This window comes from Mustela lutreola, chromosome 4, assembly GCF_030435805.1.
Source record: "Mustela lutreola isolate mMusLut2 chromosome 4, mMusLut2.pri, whole genome shotgun sequence".
Classification (NCBI taxonomy): domain Eukaryota; kingdom Metazoa; phylum Chordata; class Mammalia; order Carnivora; family Mustelidae; genus Mustela; species Mustela lutreola.
This window is the reverse complement of record NC_081293.1, coordinates 6,847,866-6,872,009: the sequence shown is the minus strand read 5'-3', so window position 1 is coordinate 6,872,009 and position 24,144 is coordinate 6,847,866. Positions and strand designations below refer to the sequence as shown.

The 24,144-nt window shown below is 54.5% G+C and overlaps 1 protein-coding gene across 5 annotated transcripts in view; it reads right to left on the bottom strand.

Annotated features, from left to right (window-relative positions):
* CTBP2 (C-terminal binding protein 2) overlaps positions 1–24,144 on the bottom strand; it is a 154,738-nt gene that overhangs the window by 30,218 nt on the left and 100,376 nt on the right. For 3 of the 5 annotated variants that reach the window (XM_059172891.1, XM_059172893.1, XM_059172892.1), the window contains one exon: positions 17,557–17,716. The exons of 1 other annotated variant lie outside the window; for it this stretch is intronic. In XM_059172891.1, the coding sequence (XP_059028874.1) occupies positions 17,557–17,614 (58 nt within the window). In that variant the 5' untranslated portion in view covers positions 17,615–17,716. Of the gene's footprint in view, positions 1–3,701; positions 5,366–17,556; positions 17,717–24,144 lie in introns of those variants that run through there. One more of the 5 variants, XM_059172895.1, reaches the window with a different exon arrangement.

Here is a 24,144-nt window from a genome sequence, read left to right as displayed (position 1 = left end):
GCCGCGTCCTCGCCCTGGGACTGCCCACGATGCCTGCCGTCTGATGGCTGCTCTGGGGTTTGTGCTCAGCCCTGCCTTTCCCTCCGGCACACACCAAGTCCGCAGACCACCCCAGGCTCCCGGAGGGCCTGTGCGTGTCCCTTGTTTCAGAAGGCAGCGCCCCACATCCGATGACGATACCCCAGGTGGCACAGCATCCCAAGACCAGACTCGGTGTTACACCCTATGGGCGTCACACAGCTGACCTGGGGCCCACACACACCTGAAGAATCAATTAGCCAGAACCAAGCTCCCAGGCGGCCTTACTCAAGTCTGTGCTCCATGTCGGGGGGCCTAGGCGTTGCCCTATTTGCCCTACACGTCTCTTCAGTCAGACTGTGAGATCTTGCCAAAGTAAGGCTCTTTGGCAGAAGGGGCTGATCTCATCACCCCGATTCCCCGCAGTGCCAGCTCAGGGGCACGGTCCCCAGATCCCCATCCCACGCCCTCCCAGGCTGGCTCTACCTATATCTAGGTAGGGGATGGGTGTGACCCGCTGGCTCTGGAAGCCTCTGGGGTCTAGTGGTGGCCGCCCTCCTGCCTCGCGGTTTGAGAGTCCTCCCTCTCCAGCCCTGCGCCTTGCCCCTCCGTCCTACCAGCACCGCCCGTCGCGTGCAGAGGGTCCCTCCAAGAAAGCCAAGGACAGGGAAGGAATCCCCAAGTGTGCACGCACCCAACCCTCTATTCGGATTCTGAAACTAGCCTTTGCTCCCGCGGCCTTCCCAGCCAGGAGGCCAGGGGCCCACACCGCGTGTCGGCACTGCATCAAACACACACGTGACCAGCTCTGGCGACCCGGAACACGGTGGCGACCACCCGTCTCCCCATGGCCCTGGCGCCAACAGACCTTGGATGTGCCCTTGGGCAGCGGCCCTGGCACTAGATGGGGGTCACAACACTTAACAAATCCAACCGCACGCGGTCACATGCCTGGAAGGAGACAAACCCTCAGGCCATGAGGGCCACACCGCATTGCTCGTGGGAGTCCGTGAGCGCTGGCGGTGCTCTCGGAGAGCCCTCTGTGGGCGGCGTGCCCTGCAGTCTCTGGGGGAGACAGAAACCCGACTGTGGCCGCAGCGCCGCTGCTGGCAGGATGCGCCCCGATGCACGGTCGCAGAGAGGGCTGCGTGACACCTTGTGATGTGGGGGAGGGGATGATGCTGGGCGGCAGCCAGAGCTGGGGGTCTGCAGCTTGGGCCACTGTCAACCCGGTCAGCGTGTACGTGACAGCAGACCCACCAGATGCCAAGGCTCGTCCGGGTCTGACGTGCACTAATACCCCATCACATGGGGCTGGCGCCCCGGAGTGCCTGCTCCACAGACTAGCAAAGAGCCCATTACCCCACCCCCAAAGCCAACCACGGTGAAGCAGGTAGTTCACAGACTGAAGAAAGCAAGGAGGTGTTAGAACACGCAAAGCATGTCTAAGTCAAACCAGGCACTTAGAACCAAACACACAGCCCACTGGGAACCTACAGACTGCCTCCCCCAAGACAGTGAAGAGAGTCGCCTTCCCGAGCATTCCCTGTCTCTCCGGATCAGAGGGAAACCTTTTGGGTTAGGAGAAGACCAAAATGAACATTTACTCGTGCTGGCTGTGCAGTCAATGGCCACAGCGGCCAAAGCCGGATCTGAGGACGGCCACCCCCTGCTCAGCCTGGCCGCACAGGCTAGCTGGGGCTGCTCCATGGGAATGCTGGGTTCCCAGACTTTAGGGCTGGCGTGCTTCCCTTAAGTGTGCATGCTGTCCTCTCGGGGGCAAAGCGACCACTGGGGCTTGGCAGTAGGAACCAAGAGATCCGAATCTGGCCGTGGACACTGTGAAGGCTGTCCCCCAACAATGCCAGTTCTGCCCAGGAGAAACCCATTTCCTGCCCGGGTCCCTGACACACCATGTTCAGGGGAGGGTCGTAAAGACACACTGAATGTAGCAGAAGGATCTAGGAGGAGAACGACTGCTCCGGGACAGATCATCTGACAGAGAAATTTATTTGCTGGCAGACTTCCGACTGCAGGCTTCCTTGCCACTGGCTGGCTGCCACAGAAATGAAACAAAAAATCAATATCCTTTGGTCTGCAAAACAGTGTGTTAACGATCCTACTCCAAACAACTTAAATAATATCCCCCGACCCCTCGCCCAAATAACGGGGAATGTTTCTGTTAGAAGACAGCGCAAGATAAACAGAAGAAAGAAGAAAATAAGGCAATTTTACAGGTCCTCCTTCAGCAAAACCTTTCCAGGACTTCAATGAGGAGATAATCTTTCTGTGATTATGACCAAACCCTCCCGTTGCTTAGCAACACATAATTAAGGAATATGTTTTCAGATCCGCTTTGCAAGCCCGGCCATTATCAGATGAAATTACTGCAGCAACAAATGTCATCGCCATGCAAATTAGTTGGTTGCAAAGAAGGAATGTTTGCGAGGGAGAAGGTGCATACGTTCTCCGCGAGCCCATCTGAATTTCTCCTGCCACACGTTGATTAGAGGGAGAGGGGGAAGAAAAAAGTCAAATATATTGTATCATCAAACTTAAAAGCCACAGGAGCCGTTTCAGCCTCCTGCTAGCCACGAGGTCACTGTCTCCCGCTCCAGAAGTGACACGAGAGCCAACCCAGCCCCTCAGGTTTTCAGGATCAGGTTCCCACAGCTGATGGGGCATTTTCAAACAGGTACGTCTTATTTTAAACACCAGTCCCTCCACCTGAGAACTCTAGTTATTCAGAAAAAAAATTTCATTTGAATGGGATTCAGTTTTCTAAAAAGGAGTGGCAAGAAGGAAGAAACACCTGATGTAGAGCATGAATTATCAGTAAAGATTCTGCGGTGAAAACACAAGGTGAAGTGTTGTTCAGAGAACGTCCACCGGGAATTTCATCCACAAAACCCAAGGAAACACATCTAATAAATTACACGTGTCTCCTGTCTTTGAAGAGAACCACCGAGGACAGCGCTTTCCGTCTTCAACTTGAAAATGTATCGTTCCCTACAAGTAAACAGAATCCCCCAACTGCGTTTTCCAAAACGAGACGACATCTGTCTTTGAAACAGGGTGTTCTAAGGGATGTCGTCATCTTGCTTTGGGTAACACACAGGCCAGGAAAACACACCCGGTTTGAACTCTCCGGTGCTTCCTACCTCAGATACTGCGCACAGGACATTCACAGGTGCGTCTCCACGCCACAGTACACTCCTCATGGCAAGTGAGGGTCACCCAATTTGTGGGAGGCCCTGCACAGATACCCCCACCTTCCCCAGAGCCACCGAAGGTGTGAGATGGAGAGAAGGCCACCCCCGTGAGCCCAGGGCTTCATTCTGTTCTGAGTGGCTTCTGGGTTTTTCCCAGAAACACACTTGTGTCGCATCAGCACAGAGAGTGTCACTTAAGGACCTGGGGCCGAACCCAAGAACGGGAAGGCCGTGCCACTGTTCCTGTGGGTCAGCCTGAACCGTAAACCCGTCTCACTCAAGAGTACCCGTCCCCCTCGGCTAGCTGGCCGCATGGGAGCAGATGCGTGCACCTGGGTGTAGGGTCTGGTCTCCCCAGGCGCGGCAGGAGAGCAACAAAAATGGGAGGACCCACAGTCCCGTGCTCACATCTCCGCCCGCACCACCCCTCACCACCGTCCCCGGCGAGGAAGGGCAGGGAGGGTTCATTACTTGGCTCCGGAGCAAGCATGGTGGACACGATGATGGGGGCCCCCGTCCGCCGGGCCACCTTCTGGTAGGGCGGCTGAAGCGTGTGGAGGCTCTGGCTGGCTGGCGGCAGTGGGGACAGCTCCACAGGGACACTGGGCTTCCGCAGGAGCTGGGGGCTGCCGTGGGGGCTGGGCAGGGGAGACGCGGCCACGCTGCGCTCCCGCTTCAGCAGCTCCATGGGCACTGTGTACGCTGTGGAGTACGCGGTTCTGGGGCCCGGGTGAAGGGGGGCAGCGGGGCCCGGGTGAGTTAAGGCCACCCCGGCCTGCGGGGGGTATGTGGGGCCCAGCCGGGCCGTCAGGGCGCAGGGGGTGGGAGAGCTGTACCCAGAGCTGGAGGGGAAGTGGGGGGCCTGGGTGCCCACTCCAGGGGCAGAGTAGGCAGCTGCCGCCTCCAGGAGGTGCTGGGACGGTGCGCTGGAGGGGCGGCGAGCCAGGTCCCCCGCCTGCAGGGGTCCCGCAGGCTGGGGCTGCAAGGCCGAGGTGCCCAGCGTAGACAGGTCACCGTGGAGCTCGCCGCGATGGCTGAAGCTGCTGGAGCGCACCCGGGGGCAGGGCGCCCCCCGGCCCTGCCGGCGCAGCTGCATCTCGGTCCTGCAGGTGCCAGCCAGGCGGCTCAACACTCGGGCCTGGCCCAGGTTGGGTGCGACGCACTTGATGTCTGTGTCCTCCATGGTGGCCAGGACGGCCGGGGAATCGAAGCCCTGCTGCAGCAGAGCCACCAGCGTGGCCTCCGCCACCCCCTCTGCCCGCAGGAGCGCCAGGAACTCGGGCAGCGCGCTCCTCCTGCCCCCGGCCCCCTGGAAGGAGAACGGGCCCGCCCCGTCGCTCTCCTCGGCCATCCTGGAGGGGGCCCCACCCCGGGCAGGCCCGTAGCCACGGTGCAGCGCTCCTGGGGCCACCCCCGTGCCGCCGTCAGAGGCGCTGGCTGCGGCGGGGTCCACGACCAGGCAGGTAGGGGCTGCCTGCCTGGCGGGGACAGAATCCACAGGCCTCTCGCCCGTGTCATTGTAGAGCTGGCTGGCAAGGTGGGCGGGGACCTCCGGGGCGTACCTGCCGTCGGCCAGCTCCCCCCCACACCGCGTGGGCGACGGGGCCCGGCTCTGCGTCCGCTGCCCCTGAGCCACCCCTTTGCCCGCGGGGTCCTGGTCCAGGTGGCCGGCCTCCTGCAGGGCAGGGACCCGGCCTGGCACCGGATCCCATGACATCCTGCCGCCTGTCACGCCGTAACCAGGCAGCGACCGGCCGAGTCCCGGGTCACGGGGGTGGCGAGCCTCCCTGGGTGCCCGAGCGGCTCCTGCCGCGTCGCCGTAGTGATCCCGCGGCAGCAGGCCACCTCGCCCAGACATCACCGCCTGTCTGCTGTCATAAAAGGTGAAGTCGGTGACTGGGCTCTTCCCTCCAGCAACAGAGTTGAAGAAGGCCTCCCGGTAGACGTAGGGCTCGGCGGCGCCCCGTGGCTCGTACCAGGGTCCTGCAGCCGCGCCGTCCGCCACGGAACTGCTCCTCGCTGGGGCCTCGGCCACGTCCCAGGGGCCCTCGTACCAGCCGGCGGCATCCCAGCTCTGGGAGCGGCCGATGTGGACCTGGCGGCTGGGGACCGGCATCGGGAAGGAGGGACGGAGGCCGAGGCAGGGCAGGACGCCGGTCTCTGTTAATCTTCGGTTACACGCATCCCAACAGGCCCGCTGCCTTCTAGCCCTTCCCAGACGGCCAGGAAGACCTACTGGGGGTTTTCTATTTCAAAGTACGGTCTGAATTATTAATCCTCCGAAACATTAGTAGACAAAACACAACACTCACGGTAACTTCGCCTCACTCCCCAGCGGCAGCTCCAGTCCCAGAAAGGAGGCTGCGCCAGGCTTGCCGGCCCCCCTCCCTTCCAGGGGGTGAGCTCACATGGACCTCAGCTCTCTCAGCGTGGGGATTAGGAGCTAAATAAAACCCCTAAAGCTTTTGTTCCATGTGACATCTCGTTAGATGGAGGAACACGGCAGAGGGCTCCAGCCAGGCCTGCCAACCTGCAACTGCCAATTACTTTCACAGGGAAGCTCTGGCTTATCTCCGTGGTCCTCACCGGGGTACTTTTGGGATGAGCACTGCCTCCCCCTCCTCCCGATGCCTCCCCCCACCCCTGCCCGCGATCACCTAAAAGTGACAGAAGGAAAACAGGAAAAGACCGCTTTAATGCTGATTCAATCTTAATCCACCCTGATGAAATGTTAATCCACTGCACACGGCTAGGAACAAATTAAATGGGAACAGGCAGGCGGGATAAGAAAGGGGCGGTGCGCAGTCTCACACACATTCTAGAACACGAGGCGCCCTGAGAAATGGGCCAGGTCTGCCGCTGGATCCTCCGGGCGACGTCGAAATCTGGCTCCGAGGACTGGTTACCGGTCAAATGAGTTACATCACTCAAGTCCAAACGCATTTTTTACTTTATTATCGGAAAATACAGATCCCTTCATGCTGCCAGGGATAAACAAACCAAAAAACACCTCTGTGGGTCATCTAGAATTCACCATTTTAAGACTGCCTCCACAGGTCAGCGACTAAACCCCCACGTTACGAAGGAGAACCGGGGAGCAGCGGCAACGGAGGTGAGCCTGCCTCTACGTCTGTCCGCGGGGAAGCAGCATGCCAGCAGGCTGGCCGCTCTGAGATTCTGCAGGCGATTTTCCAGTATGCCCATGGATTACGATTTCTGCATCCCTCACTGGGGACTCTGGGTGCAGGAACACGAGCAGCACCAGTTTTTTAATCGAGATAAAAGACCTCCCCACCAGGAGCATTATGACACTTCCTAATCATGAACCCCGAAGGGTCCGAGAAGCAGCACCGTGGACAAAGTCGCAGGGTCTGCTCCTCCGACCGAGGGGAGCCCCGAGGCACGAACTCACACCGGAACCAAAGCTCACAACTGTGGGATCCGGTGAGAACATCTGAAACCGAGATCATGAGCCTCCCTGCAGCCGTGACACCCACGAATGGTGTCTTCACCCGCATCTCTCAGCGCCGGATTCAGTTAGAATCTTAAACTTAAAAATCCAGTTGTTAAAAGAAAAATTGCTTTTTGAACGAGTACTGAGATTTTACTGTGGGAGAGGAAAGTAGGTCCAAGTCCGTTTCCAGGAGCTGGAGGTACACGGTACTGCAAGGCAGTTTCAGGGGCGCAGTGCCCCCCCCCCCCCAATCTTCCTGCGTCCTGAGGCACACACGAACTCAACTCTGGGACAAGCTCGGTGTCCACCCACTGACTGTTGGAGAACTGGTGGGGAAGCAGCCCAGGACGCAGGCTGTTACCCGAACACCGCCGCCCCCATTTCTGACCCCAAAATACCAACAAAGCCTCAAGTTATCTGGAAAAACTCCCCGGCAGGTGGAGAGGAGACCTAAATCCCCCTCCAATCCCCTCCACCTCCTGGGATGCATGGGAAGGAAAAAAAAAATTAACAAGCCGCAGTGCCAACGCTGGGTTTCTGTGTAGAAAAGGGAGCTGCTGGCGCCAATTTCCGTAATTCTACTGTTGGCACAGTCGGCACCAGGGGCTGAAAGGCCTGGCTGGGCAGGGGCCTGAGGAAACAGGCCCGGCCACACCGAGATGGCATCTATGCGTCTCACCAGCAGCCGGAAGACGTGTTCCTTTAGAAGATCCACCAGAAAGGACAGGCGCACATTACAGAGCCCGAACCAAATGGAAACAGCACTATCTGGTTACGGCAGATCATCTCCGGGTGCAGCTGGGCCAGCCCACCTCGTGCGTGCTGTCCCCTCCGCTGGGCGCAGCTTGAAGCATCCTTCCCTCTGGAAAGGAGCAGGCCAGGGAGGATGGGGCACCGCACCGGGGACCCTTCTCAGAAGGAGGGACAGGCTGGTGTGGACACAGCCTGTGGGTTGGGCGAGACACACCTCAGAGTATGTCTCACTCTCACTCTGTGTCTCAGAGAAGACACCGAAAACCAGATATGCTCGAGACGCCTCTGCCCACCTCTACCTCCTCACCTCTTCCCCTTCCGGTCCTGGGGTTTTGGGCCAAAAGGGGCCTGCTAGGCCTCTCAGGGAGGACCACACCCCACTGTCACCTTTTCCTCCCCCACTGGCTGGGCGGATGGACAACCGTAGTCCTTATCCTGCAGAGGTGACCAGAAGCGAGGCATCTTTGGTATCCTGTCTTTCTTACAGTTTCCTTATCAGAGGATGTCCACACCTGCCAATGTCTGTACCAGGCAGGCGCCGTTCTAGGTGCTCTGCCCATACGCGACTCTATACAGGCCCACAGGGTGTGGGACACAGGTCCAACTCCAACTTCAGCCAAAGCTAATGCTCTATATTCCAGAATCCCCTGCACAGACCCTGGGTAGGCTCTGCCCCGCTGCTGGAAAAGGAAACCTGTTTAACACAGTAATCCTATTACTTGCTTAAGAGTTTCCCAAACTCCCAAGTATTGACGAGGTCACCTATAAAATTAACTGCTTGAGTATCAGAAAGTACTCCTGAACTTGGACTCAGCGCATGGGGCTGCTGCTGGAGCTGGGGACCCCTGCCGAGAGCTGATGAGAGAAACTGCCCGAAGCCTGGGGTTGGGTGAAGCCCATCCACCCATTTCCTGTTCTCCCCATCTTATAATAAAGAAAACATAAAACGAGATGGGATCGGGACTGAAAGAGGCTCTTAATCTCACGAAACAAACTGAGGGTTGCCAGGGGGGTGATGGACGTTAGGGAGGGTGTGTGCTATGGGGAATGCTGGGAACTGTGTAAACCTGGTGATTCACAGACCTGTACCCCTGGGACTAAGAATACATTATATGCTAAAAAAAAAAAAAAAAAGAAAAATTTAAAAAAATTTAAAAATAAATTATAAAAGGAAAAAAAAAAAAACATAACATCGTGTGGCTCTAGGGCTCAGGGGCCCCATTCGTGATGCAGGCGCATCCCTTCAGAGGCAGGCGAGGGACCCCGAGAGCTGCCTGGGCAGGACCTCTGCAGCAGGGGTGGCTCGGGAGACCCGCCTGGCTTGCGCACATCACGTTCACAGTTCAAGTTCCCCAACGGAAGCAGGACTGTCTAGAAGGTGGACCCCGCAGCTCCTAAGAAACCACGAACGAGTTTTTGAGAAGGAGTGGAAGGGGTCATGCCAGACGTGGGGCAGCCGGTGCAGGGAGAAGCTGCAAGGTGGGCGCCACCCCCCAACGCCAGAATGAGGCGGCCTGGGTCTCCCTTCCGTCACCCAACACATCATGCTCGGAAGCCACCCAAACTCACGCAGCCCCAGCTCCACAAGCTGCCAAATATTATGACAGATGTTTCCTGTGTGAGGTAAAAACACCTGGAACTGGACTCCCACTTTCCTAAATACTCCGGCAGCTCTGTTTTTTAAAGCACACTGCTGTCTTTTGGAGAGAGCCGCTTTTCTGAAAATCTCATATTGACTAAATAAAGCAAGATGGGACCAATTTCTGAAAGAGCAATGAGCCTCACAGACTTAACTCTTTAATCCTGCAGAGTTTCACTACAGAAAACAGCATCGAGTAAAAAAGCCATCTTCTGGAAACTGCCAGAGACACAAGCTACATTCTCTTGCCAATAAAACGAACCCAAGCGAAAGCTGCAGGAACAGAGTAACGCGATGGCAAGCCCGGGGCTCCAGGCGGCACCTCCCTGAGCCCATGCTTCACGTCCCTGTGTGGAAGGCAGACCAGAAAACACTGAGAGAGGATCTAGAAGGTTCCAGAAAAAGAGGGAAGAAAACCAAGGAGGGGACAACCAGCCAGCCAGCCCGCCCGCCCTTCCACGGAGCAGTGCTTGGGCAAACCACCAACAAGCATTTCACGTTCTAACCACGACGGTGACCTAGGAAACTGCTCGAAAAGCACGAGAGACCGAACGCCTCACACTCGCCCAGAAGCGGGTTCCGTAAATATCAAGGACGGGGCGGAGGCGGGCGGTGTGAAGTCCGGGCTCACGTGAAGGGCGCTGGGTCTGCCCGCCTGTCCCTTGACAGCTGTGTCGTTTCCCCGCCCGCCTGGTGGCCACCAACGCTGGTTCCTTCTCGGGAGGCGGCCAGGCCCAGCTCTGCGGCGCTTCTGGCCGGCCTTCCAGCTCTTGGTCTTCTGGCCCTCAAGGCCGCAAGACCATGGAGGCTCCGCCAGCGAAAGTGGACACGAGAGCCCCTGAGATGCTTCCCTGTGCTGGCTGGATCCCTGGACGGAGCCTCAGCAGCGCCCGCACCTCTGCCTTCCACAGGCGACATCTCCTGGGGGACACTGCAGAGGTTAGTGGGTTACGCGCTCTTTTCTGGCAGAACCAGCGCCAGAAATAGGCCTAGGACATCCTGCTTCCTACTTTTCAATGTGTATAGGCCGTGTTGGTTGGTTGTTTCTGTCGAGTGTTTTAGAATTTATGTTTGGAAACAGCTTCCTGCCTTTAAAGTTTTCTGTCCTTCTGCTCCCCCAGTGCCCCGATCAAAAGAGCTCACTTGGCTCATCACAATCAGAGGGGGTGGGGGACCCAAGTGCACCGGTCAAACAGTGGACAGGACGTCGTAGCAGTGTTTTAAGACAGCCTGCATCTACATTTTCACAAATGCCAGGAGAAAATCAGAACGTCTGGACACCATTTCAACGGAAGGAAGGACAGCAACGCCTATCCTGGGAAGCAGAGCGCGTGTTCCCATCTCTCAGTAGAAAGACGGAAGCTGAAGGGGTGGCTCAGTGGGTTAAAGCCTCTGCCTTAAAGCCTCTGCTCAGGTCATGATCCCAGGGTCCTGGGATGGAGCCCCACATCAGGCTCTCTGCTCAGCAGGGAGCCTGCTTTCCCATCTCTCTGTGCCTGCTGCTCTGCCTGCTTGAGATCTCTGTCAAATAAATAAATAAAAAAGGAAGACGGAAGCTTTAGACCATCAGGGCGCCCCAGGCCGGACATGGAGCCCAGTAACCAACCCTGGAACCAAACCAAGCCTTCCAGAGCAGCGTCCTCCCAACGGTCCCAGCCAGTGCACCCCTGAAGACGTAGCCACTTTGAAAAGTGAAAGCAAAGGCTTGCACACTGCTCCTGACTTGATTTCCTAACTAGATCATAAATACGATGACAGCTGTTATTACGAGAATTAGCTTTGTTTGCCACTCGTGATGGGGCAGAAAGTCAGCTCCTCTTTTAGGGCATGTTTTTGGGGTGAGCGTGGGGGGCGGGAGGTGTGTGCTGGAACCCCAGGCTGGGATGCGGGTCTGGGCATAAAGCCACAGGACAAAATTCGACCAGGAAAAGCCGACAATTCCCCACGCAAGGTCTGCTCCGGCAGGTGCTCAGTGACAACCACTTGCTTCCTTCTTTCTTTTCTACAATAAACCTCCAATAACAGCAAAAAATCCCACAGAATCAGAATCTCGGGTAATCCCCAACCAACCCCAACGCTGACACCCCTCACTCCATCACACTGTGTTTTATGTCCCTTCCCCTGCACTGGGTTCAGAATATTCTCGAATTCCTTCCTCTCACCTTTGAGATGCCCTCATCACTTCCATTCACCAGGATCCAGCTCAAATAACCTACCTCCAGGAACCTTCTTTAATTCCCTCTTTGTCACTTTGTCCCTAAGTCCAAAGAAATCGATACCTATTAAGAGGAGAACACCACCGAAATAATCCAGGGAACACATCAATTGCTAGAGACAGCCCATGGTCTCTCACTTAAGGTGACAGAGCCCTATTCTTCCTGATATGCCCTTTTCTCTGTCACATGCTTGTTCCTTTGACACAGTGAACACACCAGTGTGCCAGCACAGGGCACAGGACGCGATGGGGACAGTCAGTCCTTAAGGCCCTCAAGGCACATACCGGGTGATGGAAAAAAATGACAGGTGTACATGGTCACCAGGGGGACCCTACCCATGACTACTCTGGCCTCTGAACCCATGCCCATGCTGAAGCACAGACACCATCTTCGAGGGTCCTGCAAGTGTCCATGCACAGCAGCCACTGAGCTAAGTGGGCCCCGCCCACCAATGTTGCCTGGCAAAAGCCCAGACTGGCACAGCCTGCCGTGCATGGCGTCAGCACACGGGCCCCGGTGGCCGTCAGGAGATGGGCTGCCAAGACCTTCTGCAGGAGATGAAAAGATCGACTCCCCACCCTGCTTCACCCACTCCAGGGTGCATGGGAAGGGCCCTCTTGGTACACACACCTTTCCAACCAGGACCTGGGAAATGAGACCAGTCCCTCCCAACGAGGGAGTCACATGGCAAGGGGTACAGGGAGGAATGGAGATCCCTGTGACCAGGCGCACGTGCTAGCCCGAACCCGCCGCCCTCCTCCCACGACCTCATAGCCCAGCTGGCGGTGCTGAGACAAATTCTTGCCTGGACCCAGCTGGGCACCTGAGGGCTCCCTGGAGACAGAGACATGCCAGGGACCCTGAGCTTGGTTAGAGCAAGAGCCCCACTAACATCAGGATGTTCATAAAAAATCACAGTTTTGGTGGCCCGAGTATAAATCAGTCAGAAGCAGGGGCCTCATTTCAGTGTGTCCCTCGTAAATTCTGAAAAAGGAGTCATGGTGCAAAGAGCTGGCAGCCAACTGTATCCTGGGGTTCTGGTTTCACGGTCTCCCAAATACCTGTTATTAGTTGAGCTGTGTTGGGACCTACCCAGGCCCAGGGACATCCTCCACATTTGCATGGGGGGCACAGTGTGCAGGTCTCTGATGGCTCTGCTGCCCTTGGATCTACTCTGATGAAGGAGACTAAGCCTGGTTCCTGTGAGGTGCTGACTGAGCCCGAAAGGCTCACTTTCCTCCAAAGTGCCACGACCAGATGAAATGCCTCAAAGCAAAGCAGTCTGGGAGACCAGCTAGCTGGCTCTCGGGCACTCGGGAGGTTTGAGGCCAAACCCGGACCGAGACAGGGTGCGGCCAGCCTGAGGGAGGGCAAGATCCACTGTGCTGGGGAGAGCGCAGAAGGAGCAGCCGTTGGCTAAACACAGCAGACCCCGACACCCCAGGTGGAAGCAGGCGGCCCTGACACGCTGCTCCTGTAAACAGGGGGAGTGAAAACAAATCCGCCAGCTGCAGCGAGAGCCCACTCGGTGGCACCGACAAGTGCAAAGAGAAGCTGAAGTTTGCATTTTACCCATGAGCGGCGAGAGAAGCAAACACTGAACCTTGAACCTGACTCTCATGTGCAGAACCTGGGGGCCTGCCTGAAGGTGGGCAATTCTAGGAACCCCATCCCTAGCTGACAGACCGCCGGGCTCCCCAGGAGAGGAGCGAGGACCAGATAGGGGAAAAGGTGGATTTCTATTCCTTGCAAGTAACTTCCACTAAGCTTCCACTTGACCACACCCCCTTCCTTTACCAGTCCTTTACATGGGGCTCATTGTGGCAATATATTCATTTATGCTTGGAGTTTAAAGTCATGTCTAGTTGACTATTGTATATTTACATAGCTAATGTAATTATCGCTAATCACATAATTACTGGAAATATGCATAATTGCCTAAGCCAAACATATAATTATAATGTATAGTAACATTATAAATCCCCCTTTTAAAATCCACATTTTGGGGCTATTTAAGGATATTTATTAGAAACGATTGTGGACTACCTAGAGATGGCCAGCGTCAACACAGTTTCTGTACAAAGTGCTGTTAAGTGCTTTCAAGACCAAAACAGGTAAAACGAAATTGCGTATGAATGAAAGACAAAGCGATTTTGACCTGGGACTGTCCACTCCTCTCGGGTATACCTACGGGGAAATCCTGGCCAGTCTTGCTCTGTGGGCTCTGGTGGCTGTGAGCTGTGCCATGAAGCCCTGATGAGGGAAGACCCCCCCCCCCCCAAGTCGACCCAATGCCTCCCTGGACCACATCAGCTATCTGGCAAACGTGGGGGCTTGGAGACCTCTTTCCTTCAAGAACACTCTGGAACCATGAATAAACTTTCTTGGGGGAACGTTGCATGGAGATGGACTCTCACAGTGACAGGCTCATCCCCCTGAGAAGAGCGTTTAACTCGAGGAAGATCTTTTAACCTCACCCCTGCAACATTTTCTGACTCCTCTTGTCTTCCTTGGTGACAAAATGGACACAGAAAGATTCCCAGATTTTGTAACTACTCATGTGTTCAACAGATATCGTTGGGTTCTCTTTTTCCCACGTCCATTTAAGCAGCCCATCTTCTCACCTCTTTTTACCTCTGTGCTCGTGAGAACATCCCGGAGGCAAGACCTGTTGGCTAGGGAGAGTCCCGTCCTGAGTTACGTTATAAAGCAGATGCCCATCACAGCTCAACTGATACCATCACCAAGACCATTTTCCACATGTGTAAGACATTTCAACAAAATAAAGGAAAATGAAGTATCTACCTTTTCCAAATCACATTCTCCACAGCCCACAGGAAAGGATGGTGTTTAATGATGTTCTACCATAACCCACAATGAGCTGTTCAGACAAAAAGTCATCAGCAAAGCCATTCTGGTATACCACCCTTCTACAAACCCAGCAAATGCTTTCCAAAAAAGCTTTTTGGGCAACTTGTGTGGCACGGAGTGACAGAAAGCCCTCCAGCTGACCGACAGGTGTCTGGGGCAGGTCGTACCAGCTCGGCCGTGATGCAGCAACAGAGCAAAACTCGGACGGTGTAATTCGCAAATGCAATGTATCACTTCTGCCACAAACTTAACAGCGTGGGAAACCAAGACCTAAATTATACACCCAAAAGGGGGGATGGCAGCCTGGCCCTGACCAGTGCCCATTATCACACCCTGCTCCACCGTGCTTACACAACAGCACTCCAGGACTGTTTGATACCAGGCATCCGAAAGAGCAGAGAACAAATGATAAACATCAGAAGAGAGTGGTCACTTTAAAAAGAAAAGTTAAAATCTGGCTTTTAAGTCAGCTCAAAAGACCATTATTCCAGCTGATTTGGATGGCGTCCCAAAGACTGGCTGGTGAGAAGCTAAGCTTTGCTCTGCACTGTGCTTAGATCACGACAGAAACATCCTGGGGTGGGAGTGGGGGTGGGGTGGGACTGGGGGCTGACAGGTGCAGCCGAGTCAGATCCTGCCCTCTACCCCATCTTCCCTGGACTTTGAGTCGAGCCACACAGGGGAGAGTGGCTAGGAGTGGCCACAGGGGAGTGGGGTTCAGGAGGAGACCTTGAGGTTTCCAGGAGGAAGAGGCTGGGCCTTGGAAGGCAGGTAAGAATCCTGGAAGCAGCATCTGTGCAGGGATGATGCCCAGATTTCTCCAGACTGGCTCAGCTAGAGCAGAAGTGTTCGGGGCCGGGGGGGCAGGGGCTGTGAGGAGAGGGACCCAGGAGGGCCTGTCTGGTGTGGGATCCCACAGCCGGGGTATGCCCTGGGGTCTTAAGGTAGCTGGAAGGACAGAATTCTGGAGATTTGTTTCCCGAGACCAAGAGCCGAGATGATAAAGTTCCTAGGAGCCCAGAGTGGCTACAACAAAGCAAAGCAGCTTTCATGCTTTTAATCATAAAAATAAAAAACAATGAGCTATAGGAAGTCCTGGGGGGCGGGGGAAGGGAGCACCGGCAGAGGGAAGGAGACAACAGCTTGCGGGGCTAGGTGGACTTTCTAGAAGAATACTGAAAAGCAGTTAGTTCAGGTTTATAGAACAGACCCTGGGGATAGTCCAAAGCTAGGGGTGCAGACACATGAGGCCTTCAGGAAGGAGAAAGAACCGAATCCACAGCACTGATGGGAGGGAAAAGCCAGATAAGGAACAGCACACTGCCTGGGCTCCTGCGCACACACACTGGCTGCTCTGTGTCTCACTGGTCTCAGCTGGGAAAGGAGCGCCGCCGGTCCCGGACCCCAAACAAGATGCTGAGTTGGTCTCTATGTGAGGGTCACCAACAAAGCGTCTTCCAACAGCTGACACGCAACGGGACAGCAAGCCAATGTCTGGGATCGGGGATTACGAGGAACACAGAGAACTCCCAAGTCTGTCTTGATGGTGCCTACCAAGAAATTTTAAAAAATTGTGGCTGCAACCAGCTGAGGACTGCCGTTCACGGATGAAGCAGATTCTGACATTTCGGTTATAAAAAGTGGGTGGGAGGTTGGCGGCCCATGCTTGAGAGGGTGGGGTCTGAAGAGCTGTCAGTCGTCTTGCCCTTGCTGACAGCCCTAATGATACAGAGGGGGAATGGCCACCGGCTCTCCAATGTACCCCGATGGTGTACATCTAGGTAAATCCTGGGATCCTGGGGAAGAGGGGTCAGAATCAGCACCACAGGCATTCCGCCATGAGCCTCGGAGAGTTGATTCACTAAGTTTTCCAAACAGAGGCCCCAGTCACCCAAAACGAAGCACCTCTCCACTGGAGGTCAAAGGTAAATTTAAATTTAAGAAATCCCCACACGATCAGGTGAACCCAGAGGGTGGGATGTGACCAACCAGCTGGTCCAAGCTCTTCAAGGAGTGTCCATGCTTCTGAAACTCAAAAAGGCCAAGGGAAAAGGTTCAGACGAAGGGGACCAAGGAGACATGACAACTAACCGGTCCCCTTGCTGAGTTTCTGCACAAACCAAGCAGCTGGAACAGGTGTGCGGGACAGTGAGGACAGGCAGTCTGGATTAGAGATGCTGCAGCGAGGTTCAGTCCCCAGGGTAGGGGAGTTTATGGAGCTGTGTTTACATCAGGAGAGGTCTTAAAAGGAGACACATGCCACAGGTCATCCTTCAGAGGGAATGGATGTATCTACAACTTCCTTTTCAATGGTTCTGGAAAGCCTGCCCATCATTCACACTCACACACACACACACACAATCGCTGTCTGTACATCTATAGGAATGTAAGTGACAGCAAATGTTCTCAACTAGTGAGTGTTGTTGAAGGGAGTCTCCGTGTCCGTTCTAGTTCATCGATCTTTCTGCAGGTTTCAAAGTTCTGCTCTGTTTATCAAAACCTTTCAATCCCAAACCCCCGACATGGCAGGGGAACCCAGGGCTGTAGGGGGCCAGTGACCACAGACCTCTTGCCAGACACACAGTCACACAGTACAACACATCTTTGATGTCTCCACCTCGTGAGGCCGGGCCAACAGTCCCATGTGGCCAGCTGGGGGGCCGAGCAGACTGTGAGCGCATGGCAGTGCGGTGGGGGAGCTCCCCTCCATGGCCCCCATCACAGACCCGCTGCCAAGTCACCGATCACCAGGCCGGGCTGACCCAGTGGGCAGTGTGGCTGTGGCCGCCTGAAGCGCTCAACCCCACACCCGGGGCCGCGTGCTCTGGCTTTCTTACTGCTCCCTAATTAGGAGGGGATGGTGTTTAATCAACATCTCAGAGGTTCGTCCCCAGGTTTCCATTAGATTTTAATTATGTTTATTTTTCCTTTCATGAATAAAACACTTCCAGACATTTTCAAAGATACTAGGGATGTGAACACATAATGAGGGGCAACACTGGGCTCTTCAGGAATATCTTGGAATTCATCACTGTAAATATCTTAATCGGAAACAGATAAAAGTCCGGAAACCTCAGAAAGTGAAAAAAGATGGCCCTCTCACACGGTGTCCTCCATCTGCAGGGTGACCCGGGTGTGCGCAAGAAACAGGCCCAGGGCCACTCCCTCCCCGGCCATCCTCCTACGCCCACCCCTCCCCCGGGAGCCGGGCACCCCTGCGCGCAGGTCGGGGCTGCTGACCACGCAGCCCAGGACCCAGGCGCGGGGTGCTCGGGCCGGGGCTTTCTGGCTGTAATGGATTTCGGTCCGAACCACAAACCAGGTCCCCGCGGGTCAGAGGGGGGTGGGGCTATGCACCTCGGGTGACAAACCGCCAATCACGCTGGCTCTTACCTTCACAAATTCTGTCCAATCGCTGTCGCTTGACTTTGTGCTTATCCACAAGGGCCATTCTTTATCGAACTTTGCAACTCTCTGATTCAAAAGGCAAAGCGGTCCTCTAAGAACTTAGGGGAACGCGCAGGAGTCTGCGGGCATTACACCACTATGAACCCTGAAACAAGGAGAAAAGAATCCTTACTCTCTGGACACCCTGGAGCAAGGGCAACAGGTCGTTCGGGACTGAACTGCCGCTTCCTACACGGGCACCTGCCGGCAGCACTCACTCTCCTCCAACACCAGAGAGGGAGGCTGTTCGTCCGCGGTCCCGGGCTCCCACCCTCCGTCTGGGACAGGAAGGGAGCACATGCCCAAGACAATTGTCACTTGTTTCTGCAAGCAGAAGACAGCATCTAGAACTCTTGCTTTTCGCTTCAGGGCTGTCCACACCAACTGCGACAGCCTGAATTGTTCGTCATTTGTTCTCCAAGGCCAGACACCAGCTCAGGGGCCCGCCGGGCCTGTCCTGTGCTGAGCCCCGAGAGGCAGAGGCAGACGCCAGACCACGCTGGACCATCAGGGGAGCAGGTCCCAGGCCCACTGGCACTGAGATACAGACACCCAGCTGGGGCGACAGGACAGGTGCCCTCCAGGCCTTCCATCAAGCAGTTTACAAAACTCCCCCCAGCCCAGTCCCCGGAAAGCCACTGCTCAGCACGGGAGCCCCTGACCCCACTGTAAGAGAATGGGGCAGGAAGCCACATACCACCTAACCACTTAAGCCAAGTGTGTCCACTGCCACCTTCCTGGGCCTCCCTGGCATCTCAAGGGAGCCACAGATGGTATCGTGACAGCAGGGTCCAGGCTGCTGGCCTCGGCACCGGGGAGCTTCGGCTGGGCCCACGCCTGTCCCAGCGCACCTGCAGGCAGAAAGGAGGCTGAGGAGGGGTGGCTCGTGTCTGGGTCGAGGGCTGCGGGACTCTCCGGAGGGAAAGCCACAGGCCACCTGAGGAATGCGGAGCTGGGCTGCTGCCCAGCTCATATGTGGAGGGAGGGAGGCGGGGGCAGGGGGCTGGAAGGCTCTGACCCTCACTTCCTGCTCACGGAACATACCAACTGAGGCCACAAATCACCGTCTGTACCCACAATGTCCGAGCTTTTTGACTCATGGCTGTGGTCTTATTTTAACAACATGTACATGCACAGAGAAAGTTGTCCTTAGTCAACCAGCAAATGAGACGGGGGGGGACAGGAGACGAAAGTGAGGTTCCAGGGCTAATAATGATGATCACGTACCGTCATCAATTACGCAAAACGCTGGGACTTACTTTATCAAAGGTCAGAATACGGGTCTGACTAGGAGAAGGCAGACTTCCTGGTAGTTAATGGCTAATTTCCCAGCAACGAGACGCACTCCAAAGATTTATGGCAATAATTACATGATTTTTTTTTTTTTAAGAGCTAGGGAAAAAGCACAATTTCCAATCACATAAATAATTAATGCAACATACGACACCCTCTCCAAACCCGGGGAGTTCCCCAAACCTGCACTGGCCACACCAGACTAGGGAGGAACTGATGCTTGTCTGAAAGCAAGCAGGTCAACACCTGGGAGGTCCCTGGTGCAGATGTGATGGACACATTCTAGAAAATTCTGGTTTTGCTTTTGCTGAACTTTAGGAAAGGCAACAACACAAAGGAGCCAAGGGGGTGCCTAACTCGAGCAAACTGAGGCCAAGAGTCCCAGACAGAGGGGCATGGCAGGGCCTCTCCCCGAATGTGAGCGCTGGTGTTCCTGAGACACCGACGGGGCAGCCCCGGGCCCCGGCGATTTCCATCTGCTTGGGTCCCGAGTTCTGATGGTCAAGCGGCAGTGTGGCCCCTCTCCGCCACACTGGCGTAAAGTCAGAGCCTCGTGTTAGCCGAGGGGTGAGAGAATTAATTAGTTAATATTTGTGAAGTGCCTTAGAGATGAAAAATGACAGCATTATCATCCCAGGCAAGCTGGCTTTCACACCCTCCTCCTCCAATTCCCCAAGTGAGGCCTAATCATTCTTTTTGCTTTCCTTTGAATTTTAATTTGTATAATTAGATGGCGTCCTGAAAAATTGATAAGTAGAATCTCGATTATGCAATCAAAGGAAAGATCAGGCATCGGCTTACACAAATAGTCTGCATCCTATTATTTAAAAAAAAAAAAAGAAAAATGGCCATGGACTCCCACTGGGTATTTTTTGGGGCTGGGTGTGTGTGTGGGGGGCTGGCTCTATGCTGTCCCTCTGTGGCTGGCCCCTCTGGCTGTGGCACCCACCCACGCAGACAGTAAATTCAGACTCACAAGGCCACCAGGCAGAGTCCGATCAGGACCCTGTGGCAGTGACCACCGATCTGTGGAGCCCCGTCCCTGTTCCCTCCGTTCTCTCTTCTGAAGCAAGAAGGTATGAAATGTGACATTTTCCTCCTTGGGTCTCCCGGGGAACAAGCTATTTATGAGGACTTAATTAGCATAACCCTCTTCCCCATGACAGGGACAGGCCCTTCTCAGAGCGAAACCACGAGCTACCGTCTCTCGCTGGTGTCCACGCGGGGACGGCCAGCACCCCGCAGCCTCCATGCCGGCCCCGGGCTCCCGGACAGCTCCTGCTGCGAAAGCCACCCTCTGCCTTCACTCACAGATCAGGCCCTTTTCTGGCCCCGAACTGATCACTGCTATCATCAGCTGACCCTACGATCCGTGTTTAACAACAAATCGAGTACACTTAGAAGAGGAGAAGGGGTGGGGGAGGTGTCCCACTGTCCCTCTTTGGCTCAAGCCGTACAACTCTGAACCATGATCGTGGTGTTGTCGCAAGGGAGTTGTAAATTCTACAATCACCTGCATGATGACCAAGGGGAAGCAGGCTCCATGGTTGTAGAAAATAGGGATGTTTTACGTTCCTTGCCCACGGGAGCCACCTGTAGACCACGTTCCCTCTAGCTGAGGCTGGGGGGGTGACCTCAGTGGAACTCAAAAAGGGTCAGAAGGAAAGTCAGGTCTTTTCAGGAGGAGGATCCTCAATGCCAAATCTTACAGAAAAACCAGCACTGTCTTCTCCTCCAAAACGGAGATCCTAGAACTGCAGAGCAAACCACCCCAGAAGGCCCTACCTGACCTTCTAGGAGCGTGAAATGAGAGGGGTGATCCCGGGCTGAAAGGTTTGGGGTCAGGGAATCTGGTTCACTGCAGAAGGAGAAAGATGCCTGCGTGGGAAAGATACTTAAGGTTCCGGTCTCCACCAGAAAGCAGCCGCAAGGGTGGGATATTTGCTCCACGTGGGTTTCCGAGAGAAACTGGAGACTGAAGCAGGGCGGCCAACAGGAAGGATGCTTCATCTTCCGACTGCTCGCTCGCATCATCAAACACAAAACAAACACCCCAAAGGGAGTACAGGAGAAATGGGTTGTTCCCCTCATCCAACGAGTGAGGGGGTCTAAAATCTGGGGGACTGATTTTACTAAATATGACCATGAAAAGCCCGCCTGCCTGGACCAAAACTCCACAAGGCACAGAAACCCCGAGTCCTTGCTCATTTACATTAATAAAATCCCAAATTTTAAAAATGCCCTCAGTTTCTTTATTCTAATTCCTTGTCTTCGTAAACACTGGGCAGATGATAAGAAGTCACACCAAGTAACTGATGTCTTTCCAAAGGAAAAGTCTTCTGAAACCATGGCAATCACCTTCAATTCTTTTTAAGGAAATCTATGTAAACACACCACGTTCATAAAGAGAGATCAAGTTGTGTGACGTGCGGACAAACTAACAGAATCACAATTAAGCAGGTGCCGCTCAATTCTGAGTAAAACCTCTGAGTCCTCAATCTATCGCACTGTTATACCCACAAGTGGGCTAGTTCCCACTTGAGAGGCTGAAACGATCCAGTGCAAGGAGAGAAGGCCCCCAGGGCCCCCCAGCAGCATGGGCACAACAACGGCTCCCTCCCTTCCGAGCTGGGATCCTAAGGGGACGAGGGCACCCCTCCTCAGGTCCCTTCACCCCACCCTACAAGGCTCTAGTAAGGACCACAGGCCTGTTCGCCAACCTGTGAGTGACCCAGCAGGGCGGCAGGCCAGGCACCTGCCGTGTCACACAAGGTCAGCATACTCAGTGCCTTGACACTGCGGGCCCACCAAGGCCAACTGTCCAGGACACTCTGACTCTGCTGAGACTCAGCAGAGTCGCTGGTCTTCAGGCTACCCCCAAAAGGACCTGTTCCAGCATTTTCAGAAGCCGAAGTGGAACAACAGATTCCTTTCTTGGGGAGACAGCTGGGTAGAAGTCTCTGAACAGGGCCTGTGGGTTTTTTTGTGTTTTTTTTTTTTTTTTAGAAATATGCGACAGGGTCAGGATCACTGGGAAAAACACTGGCTTAGCCTTCAGGAAGTGGCTGACATCACGGCACAATGAACAACAAAATTATTAAAACTGCATTTTAAGGAAGAAAAGGATGCTTTGGGGCAAGATCAGTTGTGGGAAATAAGCTCACTGAAGTCAGTTTTGTAAATGTTTCAAAGCTACTACTGCTCCTTATTTCTTCAGGAACTTCTGGGCGTATTTAGGGGTTTTTTTTTGAAAGGGGAAACCCCCATGGTTTGGACAAGTGGCCTAGCATAAGGTGCAGAGGGGACTCCCAGTCCTGATCCCAGACAGAGGTAAGCAGCAGGCCCCTTCCATAAGTGAAGCCTCACTCTGGCTCCTGGACCAGACCCGTACACCATTTCGTAAGGCTCCTCACCTTTCCCCAGGAGCCCAAGCCAAGGGCACCCTGGTCACACGCCCTCCATCCATTCCATGGGCCCCACCCTCTGATAATCAAAGTGCATGGCCAGTGTCAAGTGCCTTTAGCACAGACCCACTGCACTCCTCCAGCACCCAGGGGCCAGGTGAGCTTCCAAAGTCAAATGCGTTTGGATTTTAAGAGGCCAGAGTTCTTACACTGTATTGTGGTAGAGCCCAAAATCAATCATTAAAACTCCTGCACCAGGACAGAAGAATGTGCTCACCCTACTGGACGAACTACAGGACCCAGCGACCACCCTCAGCAGTGCAGGCCCGGTCAAAGCTCTGCTGCCAAAATGGGTTACCAAAGAATCAAAGGTTCCAGAACTTTCTACAGTTTGGATGTGAGGCTAAGAATTGTGGGCCTGGAATTTAAGGCTTTCCTTCCAGTCCCCCTGCAAAATACTCGCTGGAGCTCTGAGGGAAGGAGAGAGGTGAAGAGTGGACAGCCTGTAAGGTCACCAACCCAGAAAGCAAGACTTCTAGCACGAGGAAGCCCAGCACAGGGCGTCAGTCCCGTGAGGCTAGAGGCCGCCACCAGGAAGGAGCGGATATCAAAGCCTCCCTTGTGCTGAGACCAGCTCCTGGGCCAACAGCGCCAAGTGAGCCCTCCTGCGCCGTCTACGATTCTTAGTACATGACATTCCTTTCCCGGCGTTAAATGCAGAAATTCAAGAATTCTCAGTATTTTCACTTGCTAGCAACCATCACCAAGAACAGAGGACGTGAACAGCACTGCTTCGTGATTCTCCCGACTGGTTGTTTTGTGTCATAATGAAAACGGAGTGCTGGTTTTCCCGTGCTGCAGGAAACGAGGCTCTTCCCTGCTCAGGATTTCCACACATTTCCAAGGCACTTCACTTACAAGTATGCAGCAAAAATTAATATTCATTTTTATAATGAAATGGTCTTTAAGAAACAAAAGCAAACAACAAAAAAGATAAAGGGTAATAAACAAATTTTCATTTAATGAAAGAAATGTAAAATATCCCCTTTTTTCCATGGTGTTGAGACCGAGGAATCATGGGAACAGATGGATGCTTCCTTCCCCAGTTTTCTGACCCTTCCCTCCTCCGGCATGACAGTCCCGACCTGGAGAGGAGAAGTCTGCCAGGACAGAGTGAAGGGAGGAGCAGCCTCAAGTTCCATCGTGACCAGGTAACTCCTCTTTCGTTACCTACCAAGAGTACGAAATTGCTGTAGATCTGAGTGAACGGATGTGAACACCGTACAGAGGAAACCGCGGGACATCGGAAAGTTCTCCTGGCCCCTGCAGGGCTTGTGAGCAATGGGAGGCTTTTGGGGTGGCTATTCCAGGGCCCCAAAGGTCACCTGAAGGTGATGTCTGCACCTGCTGTGGTCCAGGGCAGAGTAAAAGCACGGAGAATGAACAGCCACTGAGGGCCGGGACCTGGCGGGCATGCAAGGCAGGAGCCACCAGGGGACGCTGTGCTGAACTTAGAAACAGTCAACAGAGGGTGCCAGGTTGGCTCAGGGGGAGTAGCGCGTGACTCTTGATCCTGGGGTTGGGGGTTGGAGCCCTATACTGTGTGTAGAGATTACTTAAAACATAAATTTAAAAAAAAATTTAAATTTTTTTTTATTTGAGCGAGAGCAAGCATGAGTAGGGGGAGAGGAAGTAGTAGGCTCCCCGCCAAGCAGGTCCCTGGGATCATGGCCTGAGCCCAAGGTAGATGCTGAACCGACTGAGCCACTCAGATGCCCCAATAAACCGACTTTAAAATAGTCTATGGGATGCGGGGTGGGATGGGGGAGGAACGGGA